The 13,896-nt window shown below is 42.9% G+C and overlaps 1 protein-coding gene across 1 annotated transcript in view; it reads left to right on the forward strand.

Annotated features, from left to right (window-relative positions):
- Positions 1-13,896, forward strand: part of RUNX2 (runt related transcription factor 2) — a 151,991-nt gene that overhangs the window by 38,466 nt on the left and 99,629 nt on the right. The window contains exon 4 of the mRNA XM_026846423.1: positions 6,721-6,894. Coding sequence (XP_026702224.1) covers positions 6,721-6,894 — 174 coding nt within the window. The remainder of the gene's footprint in view (positions 1-6,720; positions 6,895-13,896) is intronic.

The raw sequence follows: 13,896 nt of genomic DNA on the forward strand, positions 1-13,896 counted from the left end.
CGGAGAGCAGGGGTCAGGGAGGAGTTGCTCACTGGCACTTTGGCAATGGGCCACGTTAGATCTGCGTATAGGAACTGAGCCCATCCACGGCATATGTTCCTCTGTCTTTACTTATTTCCAGTTCTCTGCAGTAGTTTTAGGTACAGAGCTTACCTGCTTTGGGTAAAAAATAAGTCTTTTTTAAGAACAAAAAGAGACAGGGTCTTGTTTGCCGCCTGTGTCTGAGTGGCTCCTGTTGACACTAATAGGGCTCTGTATACAGTCGGGAGAATAAGCTCTCCAGTCTAATGCAAACTGGTGCCCTCAGCTATTTAAAAAAACAAACATCTTTTTTTTTTTTTTTTTTTTTCTCCATTGAGTGAATTAACTGCAGTTACTGCACCTATGTAGCTCCTTGTTTTATGAACTATAAGAACCTTTCCTATGCACAGCCTATGGCCTAATTATGTAATTATGTCTCTTGGGTGGATTATATTTTTCTTCTCATAATTGTGTCTTTACCCAAGAGACTGGAAGGGTTCCAAGCTTTCCCCTTTCCTGGGTAAAAACTGTTTGGCTCTTTTGTGTTTTGGGGTTTTTGTCATGAACTTTGGGTTGGGTGCGTTTGGTAGGACTGGGTGCGGGAAGCCAGCCTGAGGATGACAGTTTGTCACAAGACAGGGGACACAAGAAGGACTCTTGTGACTTGCTTCAGAGACTTTTTCCTTGCAAAGAGCTGACATACATCTTCTAGGCTTTTGCTGATTTATGGTTCTCTTATTTTTACCTCCAGTGCATAGATTGACACTGCTTTGGAGTGACATCTTGCTGCAATAATGTATTTTCTGAAATTTGTAACAGAACAATGAATATTTTTGCTTCGTGCTGAATGCTCAGCATTATTCAGTCCCTGCACAACATCTGTTAAGCCTTAGGCTCAGGTCTCAACTCCTTTACCGTGGCATAAACGTGGCTCCCTTGACTTCAGCTTTACAAGCCTGTAGCTGAATTCACAGTCAAGCTTGTATCAGTATCTTCCAGTTACACCTGATCCATAGGATCAAACGGGATGAAATGCAGGAAGATACCCAAAGAGAATTTAAGGAGAATTTGTGATGAAATTCAGAGAACATGTAAGCTGGGTTTTTTTGTGGTGTGAAATTGTCTTCTACCATATGTACAGAGAAGTATGTCATTAGTGTGCTAGTGTTAGAGACATAATCAGAGTGCTGGTCTCAAAGAAGTACAATGTTAGTAGGAAAAATGTGCCCTTTTTATACTTTTTTAAAGCACTTCACCTTTGGAGAACAGTGGGAATAATCAAAACTTGGGTTCTTGGTCTCTGTTGTGCTTGTCTTGAAGTCAGGGAAAGCTTGGAGTGTACAGGCTATAAATTCATGGCTTGTAAGTTAGGTTATTCTTCCTTCTGCCACCCCTTAGCCTGAAGGAAAGGCCCTTTTCTATTGAAGTTTTCTTCTTTTTCAATCTCAGCACTGTACCCAAAGCCATCGAAAGCCTCAGTTACTGGCCCTGGAGTTCAAAGAATTTTTATTTTGTTTGCCCTTTCCAGCCGTAATCACTTCATGGAGTGACTTTCCAAACTTCACTAGTTGATGCTGAGCACACTCATGACATATAGCAAACAGAAACCATGGTGGTGTTTCGTGTTTGGTCATCACCCTCCATTCTGCTTGGGATGTCCCAGCAAATGTGTCCCCAGCAGGTGAGAGCCCAGGTTCTTACTTTTACGACATTTCTGTCTTCCCTTGGCTCTTTTATGGAGACACCTGACTCCCACGATACTTGTTGTTAAGGCAAAAGCAAAAAAGCTAGAACTGGGCGATGACTGAAAATAGCTAACCCACTTGAGAGTGATAAAAGCATCTGTTGAAAATCTGGTAACCAGATCTCCTTGGTACCAGAAAAAAAAACCACACAGACAAAAAAACTGGTGGGTGGTGTACACGGTACAAAGAAAGGGAGTCCCTGAGTGTCAGCATCTGGTGAGGCCACGTGTAGCATAATCTGATTAGTTTTCAGTTCCACACCCACAAGCTGAAAGATAAAAACACACACTCCTCCTCCCCGAGGAGGTAAAAATCTTCAAGCATCAACACCACATTTACATTCTGCAAGTCAGCCTCTTCCATGGCCCAATTTACATCTTGACTTCTCCAGCGGAGCAGTGGAAGTTCAGTGATGAGAGACGAGCTCACGTCCCTTTCCAGTTACCACATCCAGCAGACTCAAGATTGCCTTGCTTTGATCTGGGAGACATTCCTTCATTCAGTTTAAACTGAAATGATTAAGCTGGAGATGAAGCCTCCTCACATCTTCTGCCATGCCTGGGATGTGATAATTGAATGTTAGCTTCTGCGGGCCACTTTAACATGTTCTGAGGCCATCCTGGACTGGCGAGCTGAAGCAGCAGTGCAGGCACTGGCTGGCTGGCTGCAGTTTGCACTGACTTTGTTGCACTCTCTCAGTACTATTTTCTGGTTTGGTTCATGTAAAATGGCCAAAATCGGTACTGGGGTGGATTAGTGGCAGTGCTTTCTGTCTCCAGAAACTAATACTCAGGTTGGTGTTTGTCTTGAGATAGCTGAGTAGTGGTGAAAGACCAGAATATTGCTCATTATTTTTGAGCGAATAATGGATTTATAATATCTAACATGTTTCGTACTGTGACAACAGACAAATCAGAACAGCTTGTGTAGCTTTTGTGTACTAACTCTCAATTTTTCTCAACTCTTTCCCATCTCCTTGCCTGTGACCTGATCTGTTCCAATGCCTGCTGGGTCCCACCCTCATTCAATAACTCATGGGACAGCCTCAATCTTTTTGACTGCATTTTGTATCCAAGATTACCTGTGTCCATAACCATTTTGTTCCCCTCCAAGCCCAATCCATTCCACAAAATCATCTTTGTAACAGAGCAACTGGCACTAAATGCAGTGTTGCAGGCATTGGGATAGCTGCAACATTATTTTATTCTATTCTTGATGTAGCTTTTATATTGCTTTTTAATGTGCTCACTGCTGCAGCAGATCACAGATTCTCCCCGAGCTATCCACACTTGCTACCCTAATCTTTTTTCCTGAAATAAAATTACACCTCATGACTGAGACCAAGGAATACAGCTTTTCTTAGCGTACTCCCCTGGGATCAGGAATTTCTCTGTCAACAGACACATATATCAATGAGAGATGAAAAGCAGCTTGTGGAATGAGTTTTAAACATGTATCACATATTTCATTGCTGCTGCTTATATGCTACTCAGAAGGCCTTTTTAGAGTGTTTTCAGCCCATACCTCATGGTTCCTCTGTACTTAATAGGATTTTTTATTTTTTTTTTTCTGCACAGGAATCAGGGCAAAGAGATTTATTTAAGTTGCCTACACTTCTTTGTGAGCACCTCCTGAATATGAAGTTTTTGTTGAGTTTTGTGCTTATTTGCAACGTGAGCACGTCTTAGCTTTTATCAAAGCATAGTAACCCATAACGTGTGAAGCTGTAATGTCATCTCATCTCGCTGGGACATTTCACTGGGGGCGTGTGGCTCCTTCTGTGCATCTCTTTGTCACAACATGACTCCGTGTTACAACCCTAAATTTTAAATGTCCAGAAGGGGAATGCAAGTCTGTGTTTGGCCCCTTGCTGGTTTCTGGGGACTTGCAGTTCCATTGATGCCTGGGGTCTTCCAGATGTGCATATAGGTCTCTTTACCCTACTTTTTTTTTCTTTTTTTCTTTTTTTTTTTTTGGGGGGGGGGGAGAGATGGCAACACCCAAACCCAGCATCTCTAGATCATTTCAATTCAACCAGATGTGGGAATCTTTCTTCTCTTTTTTTTTTTTTTCCTCTCCTTTTTTTCATTTTTTTTCTTCTTTACCCCCCACCCCGCCTACACTAAAATGCACTTCTATCCTGCTGAATTTTGCCCTTATGTGACAGACCTACTTCATTATAACAATAATAATACACATAATTAAATCTAAATGCTTTTCCAGCAAAGCTATGCATGGGCAAACACCATGATGAAAACAAAGGTGGGGGTTACCAGGCACTGGTTGGTGCAGGACTGGTGACCTATATAACAAGTGTTCGTTGAGTTATCTGAAGACAGTTAAAATAGCTTGTGCACCGGTTTGTCAGTGATTCTTTAGCAAAAAAGGGCACTGTATGAACAGAGGATAGGATTTTTCTACGAAAATTAAAAATAAAATTCACTTTGGGAATGGACTAATTCCCAGATAAAGTCAGCCCTGGTGTGTGAGGCCAGAGATAGGCTAATCATGTTTGTCTTATTTTGAGCCCTCTTGAATTTGCTGAAATGTGATTAGGAATGAGTAGAAGACAAAAGAGGAGGGGAAGGAGATGCCTTTAAAATTAAACAGAGTGGAAAACATAACTGGCAAAGGGAAAAGAAAATACATAAGAATTGTGGAGGAAAAGAAGATGGAGAAGGAAAAATCCCAAAAGAATACTGACTGTGTCTGTGTGTGAAAGCCATTTCTTCAGAATTTAACAGCAGCCAGCTTGTAAATTAATTTATAATTTAAATCGATTGAAAAGATAATGCTAAAGACTATCAGGTTAGATGTTATCCTGCTAATCAAGCTGCCATTATGGAGTTGATACAAGTGCCCCAAAAATCGCTCCCCCTTTAAAGTGATTGGTATCTCCTGAAGAGAGGAGTAGCCACCTATGTCAGCTCTAACACAGAGCTGCACCTTTTCCTTAAGGAGAAAGCTCTCACCTACCCCATGCTTTTAGACTGAGTCATCCTGGTAGAGAAAAATCATACTTCAAAGTACAAAATAATGGGTCAACTAATTAATTTTTTTTTAAATTGCAGAGAAGTTTCTCCAAAATTGAATTCGTCCAGTTTCTTCTCATCTCCCAAACTGAATCCCACACTTCTCTATCTAGAACCATGATTTCTCTAAATCTAGTTTGGATTTAGCTGCCTAGGACTGACATCACGTTGCCTACATGTCATGTAGGAACCTGGTCTCAGTTAGATGATGTGAATACATGCACTTCTGTACCGTGGTGAGAGGTACCATTAAAAGGCATTTTTTCTAAGAGTGGTAGTCTGATAGTTCAATCTCAAGATTCAGTGGCCTCATTTATGTTTTTAAAATAAATTAACCCGTGCCAGAATTGGTTCTGTGGCCATGAGACCAATGGGACAGTCTGACCGTGTCTGCAAAGCTGGACTCTGATAGCCTCCAGACAGATGGCTGTGTTCACACTGGTGATGGAGAACGTGGATTATCTCAGGCCAATGGGGATCATCTGCAAGGGTGCAAGCCCCAACCCTAGCAGAGACCCTTCTTATTGTTAAAAGCATAAAAATATCCTACCCAGTTCTTGCTTGTGCCTGTGCCCTGGCACTGCTTACAGGGGTGGAGGCAGACGTGGTTCTGGGTTGCAGTCAGGGGGTCTGGGTGCCCATTTCAGCTCTGTCAGAGGCTTTTTTGTGTGAGCTTGGTTCGTAACTTAGGGTAAGATTAATTCCATTTAATGTTGACTAATGGTGAGGGTGTCTAATTAAACTAGTCATGTGTGCTCCCTCTCTGATCAGAGAAGGAAGAGAAAGCAAATTCAGAAGGTGAATCATCCTGTTTTAAGGCTGGTGTCAGAGACAAATGAGATGAATTGCCCTCTGGAAGTAGCTATTTCTTTCCATTAACTGTAGAGGAAGTCTACATTAGAAGAGTTTAGACTAGATGCCTGATTTATGAATGGCTAAAGTTAAATGAAGTTAGAGACCTTAATCTCTATGCATGCCTGTTTCTCCATATGTTGGATGATAGAAATAGCACCTTCTGTGCCTCACATTCAAAGGCACCATTGGGCGAGGAGCATCCTATAACTACTTCGGATAGAAATTAAGCCTAGGAACAGAAATAAAACAATTAGAGAAGTAAAGCCTTTACTCTTGAAACATTTCAATAGCAATACGAGCAGTACCACTTGGGGCATGCTGTTGCTTTTGCCATTTTTTCCATTTACATTTCAACAACTGAGCACTCATAAATGAGTGTTCCTAATGTGGCCATATGGCACGAGGGCAGTGGAGAGGAGGAGAAGCACTGAGGAAGAATGACCGTGCAAGGGAGGATAAGACCCAGCCTGGGCCAGAAGCTTTGAAGGTTTTCCTTGCGATACTGCTCTCCTCAAATGACAGTGACCATTTACTTTTTGGAGAATCTCCCAGAGGAATGAAAGCTAATGACTAACTGTGACAGAGTTAAACTAAGAAGTAAGGGGAGAAGAAAAGCTTTCATTTTCTTAGGAAAAATCCCCAACATATAAGCCAGGCATGGAATAATTGTCCCACTTGATAACTTGTACTTACGTGTGAGGCTTACTTTTGGAAGAGAAAGTTTGTCCCTTTAACTACCTAGTGAAGTTAAAGCAGAAAGAAAAAACCAAAAAAGACAAAAAAGACCTTGTGTGGGTGTCCTCATAAGTGCTTATTTTGATCCAAATTGCAGCATATTACACATCCATATGGGGACAGCTGTGCTTGATAAGGCTTTCACCAGAACAACCACGTCCAAACCACAGATCCCCCCACCGATGTCACTGTGTTGTCGGGGGTAACTGAGATACCTATAAGTCCGTTAACTCTAATAACAGGTCCTTAGAGGTCATTTTGGGGTTTTTTGGGTGTGTTAAATTACTAAATCTTGTTATTAACGCTTTTATTTTATGATTTGCTGTTTCCAGGGCACAGACAGAAGCTTGATGACTCTAAACCTAGTTTGTTCTCTGAACGCCTCAGTGATTTAGGGCGCATTCCTCATCCCAGTATGAGAGTAGGGGTCCCGACCCAGAGCCCACGGCCCTCTCTGAACTCTGCACCAAGTCCTTTTAATCCACAAGGACAGAGTCAGATTACAGGTAAGAGACAGAACCATAGGTTTGACTTGCACAGGCAACAGTAGTAATTGCTTATGGATATTTGTGTCTCAACTGCAGTAAAAGAGGCTGTTACAGAGTGAGAGATGTGTTCCAACCAAAGCTAGGTGTGAAGTGGATTTTTCTGTAGAATTTGAAGCTGAAAATGTCTTTCTTTTTTAAAATATCTTTTTTGCCATAAACCCAAAATGATCCAAAATAGTCAATATATGTGAACTGAGTAGGAATCTGGTGAAATTCTAACTGCCACGTTGCTCTGCCTTCTGTGTGTGCGATAGTCCATATTTTTATTCAGCCTTTTTATTTTGCACTTGTATTGAGGGAAGCGGACAGCATTTAATGGTCTTTCTATCGGAATGACAATACAATCTTCTCATGTGGCAGTTTCTTTCTAGCACCAGTGCTGACCACTGTTACAATAAACGAACTGGGTTATGGAGAAATCTCCGAAGGTTGTATGCAACATTTATGATTGCATGCTGAGAGACAGATTTCATTGCGCTGAGAGAAATCATAAAGTACCATGTGTCACAGATTATAAGACTGAAATAAGATGTTTAACTGCAGCTATGCCAGAAGTTTGTGACAAAACTGTGAAGCCTACAAAATAAACTGATTTTGTCATTTATCTGCACTCAGAGCTGGTTAAATTTTTCAAAAGAGTTTCAAAACAACCTCTGCCTAATTTTGGCCATTTCTACACTCAGAATTTGTGCTGACATATTTGTGTCTGTCCAGGATGTGAAGAGGTGTTGCTCCTGACCAATTCACTCGCTAGAACTGTTGGAGAACTTCAGCTAGATGCCAGTCTGTCAGCAAGACTCTTGGTTCAATTTACTAGACCGATTTAAAACTCAGTTTTGCTGCTATAGTTGCATCTACACCAGGAGTCCTTTGCCAATGTTGTGTACCAGTATTCCTTTACTGGTAGAGCACTCCTAGTATAGACATAGTCTTTGAGTCAACCTAGGAAGATTTCTGGTTTCATGTTTCAAGTGGTTTTGACATGATACCAGCTGAAACTTAGCGGTTTTAACAAAGTGTTGTGGCTTTCTTCTTCTTTCTTTTTCTTCTTTTTTAAGTTCAACTGGTTTATTAATTTGCAGTAGGAAAGAGAAGTAAGTGGGTTAATTTGAACCCAAAGCTCTCAGAGAATTGAAACAAAAAAATTGTTCCCATGAGCTGTGGCAAAGTTCTCCCAGATCTAGAAGTCTAGCTTTAACTAGTGTAAAATGCTTATAATATATTAAATATGTTGATAGTACCCATTACACGGTAGCTGCTGCCCACCAGCTTCCCAGAGCAGGTTTTTTGGCCAGGCTTAGTGTTTTGTTCGTTGGACATATGAAGTCAGGGCTCTCTCGTGTATCCTTTTCTGGGTAAGAACTGCCAAACAAAAGCCCAATATTTTCTCTAACCTATTGTCTTCTGTCTGGAGGTGTTTGGAGACATAGTTCCCAAGGACGCAGGGGGAAAATATGGAGCTATAATCAGCTTTTTTCCTTCTTCCTTGTGCCTCCATAGTTTGCCTATTGTGCAACACTATATCTAGGAACGAAGGAGGGTGAAATTCTTCCTGACCCCATCTGGTGATCAGCTTATGCCCTGAAGCAAGAGAACTAAGATCCCCTTGTAATTTTCTTCCTAGCTACGTGTAACCTCATATGCTGCTCTCATTCACATAAATGCCTCCTGTAGAAAATGTTCTGCTGGGTTTGATTAATAGAGTACTTCTCTGCCTCGTTATGAATCAGCAGTAGCATTTACAGATCTGGGAGGTGAAAACTGCAGATGAGCTTTAAATAAGCCTGACTGGAAACAAAGCTGTGTGGCATTCGCTGTCTTCTCTGCAAATTTAAGAGTCAGCAGTTCAAAATTCCAGCTGAGACTTCATAGAGGCAGGGAAGATGCGGTGCTGGTAGGGCAGAGGGAGGTGAGCTGAACCGAGGAAGGCAGACTGACTTTCCCATCTATTGTAGATTATATGCTTTTCTTGCTGAATAAGTTCATGGTCATGGGATACTTAAGAATCCCAAATTGCTCTTATTTACCCCAAAACAGTGAGGACTCAGCTGCTTATTAAAGTTTGCAGTGAGTAAGTGATCTGATGCAGTATTTGCCATGTTATTCCCCACCCTTGTCTCCTCCTCAGTTTAGAAAAGGCAAACACCCAGCCCTCAAAGGCTACTCGTTAGCTCTCTGGTAGCCCTCTCATTTAATAAGGCGATTAGCGTGAGCGTGTTACATCGGTGCGAGCTCTGTGGATTGCGCTGCCTTCCCCACAAGGCTTTTTGCTGCTCTTCAGGACGTTGATTGTAATCTGCAAAGCTCTGTGTGCTTTGATGTTCCACCAAAGCGCTGGGATGCTTTTTGCGGACAGTCCCTCTGAGTTCTTCTGGGATGAATGGCTGCTCGTTGCTACAAAAGCCGTTGCCAACAAGAGGCAAAGTTGATGCCGCAGATGAGGCACCTCTTTGATCAGGTGTTAGGTGACCATGGGAAATTGCTAAACGTCCGCCTGTTTGGTGTGGTATTATTGAGCGAGCTGGTTGGGCTGTCCATCCTCACCAGTTTCCTTGTGGTGCGATATTCAGTGGGAATACCACTGCCGCCTTAGCGTGGTCACTGGGCTGCTCTGGCTTGGGTATGTATTAAAAGGAGAATAGACCCTTGTCTGAAAAACAAGGAAATTTTTATTACCTTTAGTGGAATTAACAAAGCATTCCTTCAGAAATACCTTTGTTTCTCAATCTTTTTACCTAGTAATTTAGAGAAAATAATTAATTCCTAATAACTCTAACAGTAAATACTGGTTTCCTACAACAAAATCCGTATTATTGCTAGTAAGCACATAAACTGTTTTTGTTTCATTCCACTTGAGGTCTTGCATAGCTATTGCATGATTAAACAGAAATAATATTTAAAGCCTGGCTGGCCCACACCTGAGTCTGAAAGAACTCAGCACTTTGGGGTTCACTCTTATATTTCTTTTCTCTGTCTAGGTTGTGTTTATTTTCCTAGAGTATCAGAGTACAGGTTTTACAAATCATGGCACAGTCCTAAACCTACCACAGGACTAGGCTGTGGTAGTACAAGGCACAGAGTTGGCCTTATTCAACATGGCATTTTAACTAGGATTCTGCAAAAGCAACATCGAATGGTCATTAAAAAACAAATCGTCCAATAAGCAGATGCCTTTGCTGAGGCAATGCAGATTCAATTTGAACACCGATTGCTGCCCGTAAATCAGGAATCCTGTCTGCTCACATTTGGATACTGGTATATTTGCCTTTTTTATTTTTTTCCCTTTCCCTAACGGCACTCGCACAACTTGCTCGTGTATCCGATTACACTCCCGTTCAGACACAGAGCTGTTGCATCAGTGTTTCAGTATGAAATGAGGAAAACTTGTTTTTCTAAAATGCAACTGGTGAGGATTAGCTTCTATCAGCCAGGAAAAGCCACGGGCATAGTGTCAGGAATGTGGTCAGCACGAGGACCCCGGCGGCTGGGCTGCAGGGACTGTGAAGTGGGAGTTAAGTGAGGTTTCATGCTCCATCACCACTGTGGCACCGTCTGATCTATAGGCAACCTGTAACTTTCATCACTGAAATAACAGAACTCAAAAGCAGGTCCTGTGATTTTTTTATTTTTTTTTTTCCTCTTCCCCTCCCCATGCACTTCAGGGATGTTACGCTTTCACTTCTCATCATTTTTAGGGTTGTAGGAAGGAGATGTAAAGGCTTCAGAACTGGCTTACCTGGGAGTTAGTGATGGGGCCCATCTCCACCGGCAGGCAGGGACTGGTTTCTGGGACAGTGTAAACTGGGTCTGCTGGGAAGATCATGGGCAGAAAGCACCTTCAGCTCTCAGGAGGATGAGGATGGTGCCAGCTGGGCCCTCCTTAATTCCCCTGTTCAGGATTCCCAGGCAGTGGGCTGGACGATGCCCTTTTGCAGAGTCAGGGAGAAGTCAGCAAGCTGTGCTCATCACAGCACTGGCCTGGGCTCTGGATATGAAGCTGTGCAGCGTCTGCCTCAAAAGACCGGTGTCTGTTCTCGGAGACCATCAGCTGCAGGACAAGTTTGAAACAGAAACTGCGTACCCGTTACTAGACCAGCACTATGCAAGTGTCCTACCAGAGGTTGGCTGTGTTTTACCTGGGACCAACAGCACTCTGAAGCACACACCAGCTCGTAGCTGATACACATCCATCTGAGAGTGCCTCAGACAGAGTACGTGGTTGCCTGGAACAGATAATTTAGAAATAGCCCAAGTAATAGGCTTATAGGGTGAATTATGCCTTCAGCTCACTGTAACGTGGAATAGAAACTACAAAACCGAGCAGATGAGGTGGTGGGGTTGGGATTGCTGCTGCCATGCACACAAGGGTGGTTGCAGTCTGCTGTATTTTATGCAAATTGATTGCATCCTGCAGGCGACTGGCGAGCTGCCATTGTGAACCTCCATTTGGTAAAGCTTGTGTCCCTCAAAATATTCTTTTAACTTTATTTCCCCGCTCCTTTACAATTTAGTTGCCCTGCTAGCATGACTTGTTCAGTTTGTTTTTGTTTTTTTTTTCTTTCAGAAATGTAACTCTTGCAGGGGGTGGGAGGAGAAATGGTTTTAGAGGTTCTTCGGGCCAAAATCTGGTCTCAATTATGCTTCTGTACATTGGGGTGTAACTCCATTGGATTTAACTTCATTGATTGAACTGGGTAATCCAGATCATGCCCCGGGCTTTTAAAGATGCCTAAGAAATAGTCAAAAAGAGAAGGAGGTTGCATTTTTGTTGTTGTTATTGTTTTGCTGAGGGGGGTGGTATTACGACAATACTTGGGTTACTCATGCTGAAAGTCATCTTGGCTTTGTTAAGATCAGAAGTGAGGATATTTGCTTTAAGTGTTTGCCAAAGATAGCTCCACACAGCTTGTTTTTTAGTATTGGTAGTAGCACTAGTACAGCCATCATCAGCCAGTGCTAGAGCTGATGGCTGGATTTAAAATAAGAATGGTTTTGAAAAGTGCACACAGCATGTGACGTTCGGGGTGTTATAGATGGCAGCCAAGGAGCTGCGAGCCTGTGATCATGCTCTGATCATGTAACTCAGCATGGGAAATGGGAAACTGATTTATTTTTTTCTGTAGTAAATCTGTGTGCTTCATAATCCTGTGCCAAAGCAGTGGAAAAACTTGTTCTTCAGGGTTATTTATGGGTTTTTTCTTCTCTCCATTGACACTTTGGAACGTTACCACTCAAGGAGTAGAAGTCACATTGCTATAGAGCCAATGTCATCGGTGGGAGAATGGGTCACTGAAATTTTTTTTCTTTTTATTTTTTTTTTTTAATTTTATTTTATACAGTGCATCCAATCTTAGACTGATTTTTAAAACCACTTATTGTCCATTAAGCATCGAGGTCAATTGTCCATTGATGCAGTCAATCAGACCACAAAGGTCAAGAGCCATGTATATCTCCCACTGACTGTGAATGTGGCAGTAAAATCTAGACACAGAATATTCTGCAATACTCAGTATTTCCTGCTTTGATGAGGTTTACCTGGCAGTGCAAATGGCACAGAGCTGTTTGTGCATTAGTTTAGACCTCGCCCCAGTGTTTCAAACAAGCTGTGCCTAGGCTTTCTTAGCATACACACGATATGCCCTGTTGTGAACAAATATGCTGAAAGCCGCACTTTTCTTCACACCCACGCAGGCATAACAGAAATGTTTACAAAAGGAGGACTGCTCTCAGTAATCACTCCAAAATTTTCGAGTGCAAATGCCAACTCAAAGTGGCCCGCTGCCTCCTTTGCTGTTGTTGAATGCTCTGCTAGCCCTTCCCAATGGTTGCCATGCAGGATGATGGCGGACTTTCTCCCAAGCTGTTTGTGTATTTTTATATTAGCATTTTCCCTTGTTTTGGAGGGATTTCTTTAGGGTGGAATCCACATTTCCTCTTCATCAGAGCTCTAAGGTTTCACATCTGTTCTGGGCTTTTTGCGATCAGGAAGAGATGCTGTGCCTGCAGAGCACATGGTGCTTTGGGTGACGGAGCAGAGCTCCTGGCCCACAGGTACCTGGCAGGCACACGTGAGCCCACCAGTCGAGCAAATGGGGAAGATGGTTTCTGGTTTAGGAGGCCAAGGAAGACCTCTCTCAAATCTGCTTGTAGCTTCTTCCCCACTGGTATGTGCTAAATAGTCACTCCATCCATTCTGTGCCCAAGCGAGGAGGAGGTGACCCTCCTAAGGACATCACTGTGTTTCCCTCAGAAGTATCTGTGTGGGTCTGCCCTGGAAGTGCTGTTCTGGCAGCTGGCACCTCTCCATGGTGCCCTCAGCACCTTCTTACCCCCCAGGAGGTTTGGCTAGGTGGCATGTAGGACCAGAAGAGGTGCTCAGTGGCCAAAGTCTCTGTTGCAGCAGCATTGCAAGGAACATCTGCAGGTGGGACCAAAGGGTGCCACATGAGACCCAGTGGCACGTCCACCTTCAAGGACTAGATGGGGCACCTTTGGACCCTGCCTCCCAACATTTTACTCTGGGGACTGGGCAATGCTGCTGAGCAGTGATGTTTATCCTGTGGGCCAGCAGATGACCTCTGACTTGGCAAGACGAGGACATTTTGCTGCTCTCTCCTCTCATGTCCATGCAAACCTTGGCGGCTGTCAGTCAGCAGAGGCTCATTTTAGGGCATTCACTCTAAGATTTGGTGAAACTTGTATCTTCACTTTCTGGCTTCCTAATAGGCTAAAGATAACTCCTGAAGCCAGTTAGCCCCACGGCAAAATTCCCCACCCTGCCTGGACCATGACCTCAGCCATGCCTTGGTGTGGAGGAATCAATAACCCTCCAGCCTGGGGTATTGTGACTTCCTATGTCACAGAATCACAGAATCGTCTAGGTTGGAAAAGACCTTGAAGATCATCCAGTCCAACCATGTCACTGAGCTCTGATTTATCATCTGATGTTCGACTTGGTTG

Source organism: Athene cunicularia (genome assembly GCF_003259725.1).
Source record: "Athene cunicularia isolate RWA chromosome 3 unlocalized genomic scaffold, athCun1 chr3_part1, whole genome shotgun sequence".
Lineage (NCBI taxonomy): Eukaryota > Metazoa > Chordata > Aves > Strigiformes > Strigidae > Athene > Athene cunicularia.